General features: G+C 42.3%; 1 protein-coding gene across 1 annotated transcript; it reads left to right on the top strand.

Moving 5' to 3' along the window:
* Window positions 1-7489: 7489 nt before the first annotated feature.
* ier2a (immediate early response 2a) lies at window positions 7490-8585 on the top strand. Its single transcript, XM_022221350.2, has one exon. It carries the CDS (start codon window positions 7607-7609, stop codon window positions 8138-8140), a length of 534 nt encoding a protein of 177 aa, XP_022077042.1. The 5' UTR covers window positions 7490-7606; the 3' UTR covers window positions 8141-8585.
* The last annotated feature ends 824 nt before the right edge of the window (window positions 8586-9409 follow it).

Below are 9409 nucleotides of genomic sequence, written 5' to 3'. Positions count from 1 at the left end.
AAAAACAGCATGAAACAAAACAAAATAGAGACAAAATATTAGACAAAAAAGTTACGAAGTGACAAAACAATGGACAAATGAGACAAAAAATTAATGAGACCAAAAATGAGAAATAAAATGACAAAAAAATACAGAATCAACACAAGCAGAGCACAAGACAGAAAGGAAACACAGAATGACAAAAACATGAGACAAATGACAAAAGTCAGACAAAAAAAAACAACACAAAATATTACAAAAATGAGACACAAAATGACAAAAGAACAATGATTAAAAAAAAAACTTGTCATGGTCTAGAAATTTTGTTGAATTTATAGTTTTACAAATTTACAATCTGCAGTTATTGTTTTCTCTGAAATGTTTACACTCTGAGGACTGGACCCTCTGGAGGACCACTTGAGGACCACCGGCCGCATGTTGGACACCCCTGCTATAAATAAATCTGCATTTAATTGAAACAAATAAACTTTCTAAAAATAAATAAATACATATAAACATTGCAGCCTTTTATCAGTTTCTTTTATGGATGTTTATACGGCTGCTGAACACATTCTAATGGATAAACTGATAATTAAGTTTGAATAAAGTTAATTAAAGTGATTTAAACTCTACATTCAGCTGATTGTAACCCACAGATTTCCCACTTTCATTGAGCATCTCGTACCTTTATTCACAGCAACATTTGTGTAAAACATGAAAAATAACATCTGAAATGATCATTTTTGTCGTCTACTTTTCATGACTTCTGCTGTGAACTGGTTCTATATACTGTGTTTATAAAAACAGAATTAAATAATGATCTATAACTGAACTACTGCAGCCATAATTTAAGAATAAAGATTAAGAAATAATCCTCCAAACGAATGTTTAATCACATCTGAGAAATGCTCCATGAAATATTTAGCGTTTTATTTTCATGTACTTCAGTAAGCAGTTCTCATGAACCCACAGGAAGACAAAAACATGCGTGCTCATTCTTTCTTCACACCTGGAAGCTGCCATGTATGACGGATTCTTTTATGCTTTCTGAACATATCTCACACATTTGTTTCTGCTTTCATTTGGTGATAGTTTCTGCTTTCACACTTTAAAAAAAACGCTGCCTCATGAGGCCTCCGGTCACTGCAGGCTTCATGTTCTGCACTAAAAACGGTGGAATATGGCAGAAATGTTCAGTTAAACATGTCTGTTTCTGTTCTGTCAATCAAACTGTCCTAAATGAGTAAATGATAAATAATCAGCATGATGAATCAATAGTTCATCAGGATCTCTGGCACCAGAAACTATCAGTGTAAATGTAGAGCTCTGGTTGACTTTAGTCCCTGTGGTTCATTCTGTGGTGCTTCAGATCAGCAGATTCAGACAGAAGCGCTGTAACCTTTAGAATACGGAGCGTGTACGACGTAAACCATTCATCACTGTCTTCTCTTTCTTTGCACGCGTGACCTCTTTTAACCTGCGTTTGGAAAGCAGACAGCAAACCCTGCAGCTCAGAGCAGAGCGGCTTCAGTTTCTGCTGTTAGTGCACCCCCCAGTGTTCAGGACCATCAGGACAGCAGACGGAGGAGGAAACAGCTCAGATTTAAACGTCTGACACTGACAGACCAGCACTGAAACTGGCTGCTGTTTAATAGGCTCAGCTGTGACTTTTTTCCTATAGACTGCAAATACAGCCAGACTGACCCACAGCTAAAACATTCGGTGTTTTAGTCTTTTGCTGCCTCAGTAATGAACCGTGCAGGGACCAATAAAGCAGCTTTATTTGCATTAGGCTATATTTCATAGCAGCCCTGAATCCATTATGTGATTTTAAATTGGTTGCTGCCAGTAATTATTTCACTATTTGGCTCTGAGGGACTCTTACTTGTTCAGTTATTACTCACTACACATCTAATGAACGGTTGAGTCTGTGATTTATGGAGGGCTGAGCTGATGCACAAAACAAACAAACAAAACAAAAAAACCTTCATAAAATCAGACTTTTTGGATTCATTTCTTTATTTTTACTGCTGCTCCTTCACATTGATTAATAAACAGGGGCTGATGCCACTTAGAACATTTGTCTTAGAGTCTGGGAATCATCCAAATGTTGTATTTATGCTGCTAATTTCTGGACAGGCTGAACCCCACATTAAGCAGAATACGATTATTTATAGTGTGCACACAGCCTACCTCTACCTGGGACGTATTTAATACACTATAATGTCCTGTTCTCTCGTACTCCTGCTTTGATGTTGACTGCATTTCTTCGGCTTTGTGTTTGAACTCTGCACAGTGACAAAGCTGAATCCATGAAAGCGAATGTAGCTGCATGTTGAAGTGTCACATTTTCTTGCATTCAAAGCAGGATCTGACAGACTGAAAGTGATCCCAGTTAGCGGAGGATCATTTAAACCAGCTGTGTTCACTGGGAGACAGAAAACCAACTTCATTACTGATGCAGATTTTACAGTGAGTCCAGTCAAAGAAAAGCTTTCTGGTAGTTCTACAGTTTCATTCATCAGATGCTTTTATCCAAAGCGACGTCCATCTGAGAGCAGATCCACCAGAGAGGATCTAGTCAGGAGAAAACAACCTGGATAAGAACCATAAAACAAGTTCTAGTCAGATAGTAGGACGTGGTGTCTACAGACAGTAAGAGAGCTAAGATACACCACCAGTCAAACGTTTGGACACACCTCCTCATTTAATGTTTTTTTTTTTAAATTTTCATGACTATTTACATTGTAGATTTTCATCTCACATGTTTTATATTTTAGATTCTTTGCTTTGATTCCTGCTTTGAACACTCCTGGCATTCTCTGGATGAGCTTCATGAGGTAGAACCTGAAATGGTTTCACTTCACAGGTCTTCCTTGTTCATTAGGGGAGTTTCTTCCTTCTTAATGGGGTTGGGACCATCAGTTGTTTTGTGCAGAAGTTGGTCCACAGTTGACAGCCCTATTTGACAACTGTTAGAATCCATATTATGACAAGAACCAATCAGCTAAGAGAAACGACAGTCCATCATTACTTTAAGACCTGAAGGTCAGTCAGTCTGGAAAACTGAAAAAACTATGAATGTATCCCCAAATGCAGTCACAAAAACCATCCACCGCTACGACCAAACAGGCTGCCATGAGGACCGGCCCAGGAAAGGAAGACCAAGAGTCTCCTCATTTCAGGTTCTACCTCATGAAGCTCATCCAGAAAATGCCAAGAGTGTGCTAACCCGTAACCAAAGCAAAGGGGAGCTATTTGGAAGAATCTAAAACATGTTTAGACTTACTTCACACTTTCATTAACTTTTTTTGTTCCAGATGTGTTCATTCATAGCAATGAAGACAGTCATGAGAATAAAAAATAAATAAATCAAAACATGAAATGAGAAGGAGTGGTGGTGTAAATATATACCGATCAGGGATAACATTATAACCACTTGTCTAATACTGTGTTGGTCCCTTTATGCTGCTAAAACTCTTCTGACCCAGTGGGACATGGACTCAGGACCTCTGGGGATGTCCTGTGGGTCCTGTGGGTTGCAGGGTGGGACCTACCTCGATCAGCTGATCCTGGACCATCCCATAGATACCCAGTTGGATCTGGATCAGAGGAGTGTGGAACCCGGGTGAACAGTTTAACTCTGTCGTGTTCCTCGGGTTCTCCTGAGCAGGTTCTGTGGTGTGTCGGGGGTGCATTGTCCTGCTGAGGGAGGAAACTGGCATCAAGGACTGCTGTTGCTACGGGGGGGTGGAGGGTTGGTGACCTGCAGAGTTTAGGAGGGTGGTTCATGTCAAACATCCTCAGGACTGAAGGTTTCCCAGCAGAACGTTGGATCATAACCAGATGATGGATGTTCTTCAGCTGTCAGACGTCAGAATGTTGTGGCTGATGGGTGTAAATATAGATTCTCAGAAAACCAGCTCTAAAACCCTTCTTGGGGGGGGGGGGACAAGACCAAACTCTTTGCATTTCACTGGGGAGGATGGGAAAAAATAGCTACTTACTGATGAATCCAGTTTAAAGATGTGTTGTGTGTGTGAGGAGACCTGCAGTGAAACACGGTGGTTGGAATATTACGGCTTGGAAAGGGCTGGAGTTGGAATATTGTGGCGTTTGACCCGGTCCGGCTGTCTGATCTTCAGACACGCTGCACCCTCTGGTGGATCTTAAAGCAAACTAAACCTTCCTGATGTCACAAACAGCTGTGTGATCAGGTTAATGCATTATATGTGAAGTTCCTACCAGCTTCAGAGCTACTTTCACAAACACCAGGAGGGAAGAAATGGAAGAAATTTCTAATCTTCAAGGTGATGTCATGGCAGGATTTTAAAACCTCCACTGTTTTTTGGTTTGTTGTTGTTTTTTGTTTTTTTTTTACCAATAAAAGCAAAATGACCTCACTTTCAGACTGTTTTAACTGTCTGGAGACTTCTGTAACATTTAAGGGACAGAAGGACTGAAATGCAAGAATCACATGAGACAGTGGATGAAGAGTGGATTAAAGAAGAAAGTCCAGAAGACAGAGTGGTGACTGAAGGAGACGAAGCGTTTGGAGATTTATTTGATTCAGGAGGCTTCCTTAGAACTTTTTATTTCATTTCTTGTCAACTTCTGTTCTTATCTTTTGAGTCGCACTGTGTTTTATTCTCCCTCTAACCCAGAATAAACCCAATTTTTATATTTTATAGTTTGCCTTTTACTTTTATCACCCGTTTAAGAAAACGACTTTCTGTTTTATGCAACTGCATGTTTTCTTGTGCCCCCCCCCCCCGTTTTCTGAAAATGAACAGTTTTTGATTTTGAAGTGCTATACAGATAATCTTTATTATTTATTCATTTATTTATTCATTTATTTTAGCAGCTTTTGAATGAGACTTTTCAAGGCTTCATTATTATTATTATTATTATTATTATTATTATTATCAGTATTTGTGTTATTAGAAAATTATTCTTGAAAAAGGGGGATTATGAGAGGAGTGAAAATGTAAAAATTGCACCTCTCCAATGGGCTCATTTTCCACCATTTTGGGTCAGTTGCATGAAGCCACCACCAGAGGACGCTCTTTCATCTGTCACTGGACTCATACTCTGTTGCAGCATTTAAAATTGAAGCAAAAACAAACTTTCTTCCCTATTTCGATGAGAAACTCAAGCACAAGCTGCATAGAAACACAGAGGAGGAAATAATAAAAGCAGAACTACAACTGGATGCTGTAGCAGTTACTGGAAAGTGTGTTTTTAAAAGAAGCAACTATTCAATTAAAAAAAGGATAGTTGGTTGGGAATTAGCTGCAGGCGTCAGGAAAGATAACTGCCGTCTTTTTCTTTCGCAACATGCCCGTTTTATTCCTCCTGCCAACAGTTACAGTTTCTCTAAAGGATGCAAACTGTGATCGTCTGAAGAGATGTTTTGTTGGACTGGACTCGCTAAAGAAACAATCACCTGCATGACTCCTCTGAACACACAGGGCAGCTGGGGAAACAGAATATTACTCATTTGTTCTGAAGAATTCACATCTCTGGGGAGAAAACATAACGTAGAAATGATTCAAATGTCCAGTTTCATGTCGTATTTTAGGTAGGCAGTTGTGCTCATCAGTGAAGGAGGAGGTACAGTTTCTAATCATCATAAAACCTGAGGGAATGGATTCCTTTGGCCAAATATGGTCAGAAGGAAGCAGCGAGGCCTGACGCAATCCTCCCTGCTGTTACTTTAAATGGCTGCAGGAAACCAGGGCTCCCACTCACGTCACGGGTTTTCCTCTGCAGGAGCCACAGCAGCCGGATGTGCTTAATATGGGCTCTGAGCGCTCACCGCCTCCCCCATCGTTTCTCTTTTCCTGCTAAAGGAAGCGTCTCGCTGGGGGATGGGTGAGACCGGAGGGGAGATCACAGCCAGTTCTGGTCCTTCTTGACTGTTCCAGATGACTAGAGGAGTGGAATGGCATTTATCCCTGAGAGAGGAGCTAAAAATAGGCAGAAAAAACTCTCACAGATTAGACTTTATCTGCTCCGGCGTTCCCTAATACAGAAATACACGGTGGTCCAAGTGGAATGATGGGCTGAAAGACAGGTTCTTATCTTTCCTGTTGAACTTTATTTGCTTTGAGCAGAGATGCTCTTTAAACAAAACAAAACAAAAAAAACCTTATTTTAAATGTTATCATAGAATAGAATAGAATAGAATAGAATAGAATAGAATATCCTTTATTAGTCCCACAAGGGGAAATTTGCAACATCACAGCAAGAAAAATCAAGAAAACACAACTGTGAATGAAAGATGTGAGATATATGCTCTATACATACAATATAAACCAGAAAAACAGAAGAACAGAAGGATACTAACAACACAAATCTAAGAATACACACAAATGAATTACACTTAGGTGTATTTGCACATGACAGTTGGCTAACGGCATCTACAGAACCAGACTCTGCACATAAGTGATAAGGCTCCAGGAAGTGAACTAAATTAATGTTGCAAGGAAGAAAACAGTGAAACAAAGGACTGTATTTTTCCAGATAATGACCACTTGCCAGGTCGTTGTTGTGAGAAATTGTCCTCAACTGATCTTACCTGGAAAAATAAAGAATTAAAAAATTTAAAAAATGACACATTAAACTTGGTCCAGCACAGACTTCTCTCATATACTTTATGTGCCGACTTATTGTATCTTTATTGCATCTTCTTAGACATGTTTGCCAATAAAATTAGATGTAGTTCAGTTGAAATGTGCAATTTGATGAAGCGGAATCAACCCAAAGACATTTTTTTGTTTAATATGAGACATTATTTATGTATAGATTTAATACATCACAACTAAAGGGGAAAATGCAAAAGCATAACTGCACTTATTTTCGTGTGTAACTGTTTGTGTAACATCTACATTCTCATCTGGGGTTTCAAAACTGAAGTTGTGATGCTAAACCTAAGCTTTTACCTAGTGCAATATCAGATAATAATACCAGAGTCCAGATCAGCTGGATGTGCAGCTGATGTCTAATGTATGGAAATATTAATGTTTATTTCACTTTGAATGAGGTTAGACTTACATTCAGGACATTTTAAAACCAAAAATAGCTGAAAATGTTGCAAAAACAAAAAACTGATGAATCAGTCATAAATTACTGGAATGCATGCCTGAAAATAATAATATATGAAGTCCAACAACCAGCTCTGACACTATTACTCCTCACTGGTGGATATTTTTCCGTTTCTGTGCATGTTTATGGTGTTTTTTGTGTTTTTGTGTTCAGAGTCTTTGGGGATATTTTGTTTTGCTGTTTTTTAATTATTTCTTTTCTCGTTACAGTAAAAAGCTCTCCTATCATTCTGCGGTGTTTTCGGTGTAACAGCAGTGAGTTGTGGGTCTGCAGATGGATTCAGAAACGGTTGAGGACCAGCTGTTGCGCGGCTGTTTGAACAGCAGCCCCGAGCGTGAGACCTGTGGGCGGGGCCTGCGCTATGACGCATGGCGGGTGACGTCGACGAGGTGATAAGTATCCGTCGCGCACTCCGTCCGTCTGTATTGTGTCTGTGCGTGAAGTCAGAGGGGAGAAGACGGAACGAACCGCAGAAGCCGTGATTGTTTGTCCTGGACTGGTTTCAAAACAAAGCCGGGACATGGAGGTCAGCGCCGAGGCCAAGAGGATCATGGTGGTGGCTCTGGGGAAACTGTACAGCTCCCGCACCCAGAGAGGAGGTCTCCGCCTGCACCGGAGCCTCCTGCTCACCCTGGTCATGAAATCCGCCCGGGACATCTACCACGCGGCCCAGGCGGCGGCTGAACCGGGCTGTGAGCAACAACAACACCCCGCGGCGGAGATGATGACCACAGAGCCGGCTGGAGCTCCGGATCTCCAGGCTTCACCTCCCAGCAGGACTTTACCTGAGGAGAAGGTCGCCTGCGCCTCCACGGAGACGCGTAAAAGCGCAGAGAACAAGGAGAACCGGTGCCCGGCGGCGCAGCACACGAGGAAGCGGCGGGGCAAGGCGGCCGCCGAGCCGGACTTTCTGCCACGGAAGAAGGCAAAACTGGAGCCGGGAAGCTGCCCCCAGCAGCCCCTGGTGGTGAACTCCGTCCTGGTGGACTATGTGAAGTGTGGCAGTGAACTGGGAAACGCCATGCCCCTCCACAGAGCCATCGCAGCGTGTTGAAAACAGCCGCGCTCTGGAGGCGGTGAAGTTCTTCTCGACGCGGCCCGGAGCAGCCTGAAGGCGGCCACGGTGCGCCCGACCCACGGTGCGCCTGATCCACGGCCTGGGCTTGGACACGCGGCCCGGCAAACAGAGTCACAGAAGCCCCAGACATGCCTGAGAACAAGTCTGGACTGGTTCCACGAAAGCAGCCGGGTGGTGTGTAACAGCCCCACTGACTTTTGGCCTATTTCTGGCTACAGCTGGCCAAAGGTGGAACTGAAGGGTCGAAGCTTTCTGAACATTTTACGTCTGTTTAGGAGCTGCTTGGTTCCTCTACACTGCAAATGTAACCTGAAATGAGCGTGTTTCTGTGCGACATGCTGACTGGAGATGGGAAAAGTGTAAAACATTCTCTGACTACAACTACCTCAGTATTTATTAAATGTTTTTCTACTAAATATGAGCCGCTCTGTTGTTGTTTGTTTCTCTCACATGAACTGTCAAACCTACATTAGATGCAGAACCAGTGGCCTGGATGTGTCAGAAAGTCAAAGAAAATGTGAAAGAGGTCAGATGAGTGTGAAAGTGGTGTGTGGGTGTGTTTGACAGGAAGCCTGTTTGGGTGTTGAGAAGTTTGCTTCCATCCCCCACAAGTTCACATCCCCCAACACTGATTTGTAGGACAAAAGCGTGGACGATTCAGGAGATGGGGGGTTCAAAGAATGAGGCAGGGGGAGGGAGGCCGTAAAGCCACTGACCGGCCAAACACGGAGAACAGTCAGGGTCCTGTTGCTCTTTAAGAAGTATACTGCTGTCACTGAATGAATGAATTTGGTGCTTATACCAGACCGGTCAGGTGTAAGCACCAAATTCATTCATTTTGTCTATAATATGCTTAAACATTCTGCTCATTTAAAAAATGACTTGAATGACAGTGACTCCAGATATTAAGAGTCCAAATTTGTACTAATCTGAGTGCTTAATCAAGTAAACTTGACCTTGTATCTGTCAAAATAAGGCAGGTATGGGGCCAGCAGAGATTCACTAATGCTTGTGCTGACTAAAGTAAACTTTTACGTGTTAAAATCCAGAAAGTAGGGCACGAGTGTCAGCTTCTGGTTTCATGTGGCGTTTTTCCAGCTCCATGCAGCTCGTACAGGGATTCATGGAGGTGCTGTTTGCGTTGGGGGAAGGGGGTTAACCCAAGAAGGAATGCAGGGGGAGGTGGAAGCTCCGGTCTGAGCCCCCATGAGGCCTCCGACTGTGCAGCTTATTCTTCCGGCTGAA

Source organism: Acanthochromis polyacanthus, chromosome 21 (assembly GCF_021347895.1).
Source record: "Acanthochromis polyacanthus isolate Apoly-LR-REF ecotype Palm Island chromosome 21, KAUST_Apoly_ChrSc, whole genome shotgun sequence".
Classification (NCBI taxonomy): domain Eukaryota; kingdom Metazoa; phylum Chordata; class Actinopteri; family Pomacentridae; genus Acanthochromis; species Acanthochromis polyacanthus.
This window is presented reverse-complemented; position numbering and strand designations above follow the sequence as displayed.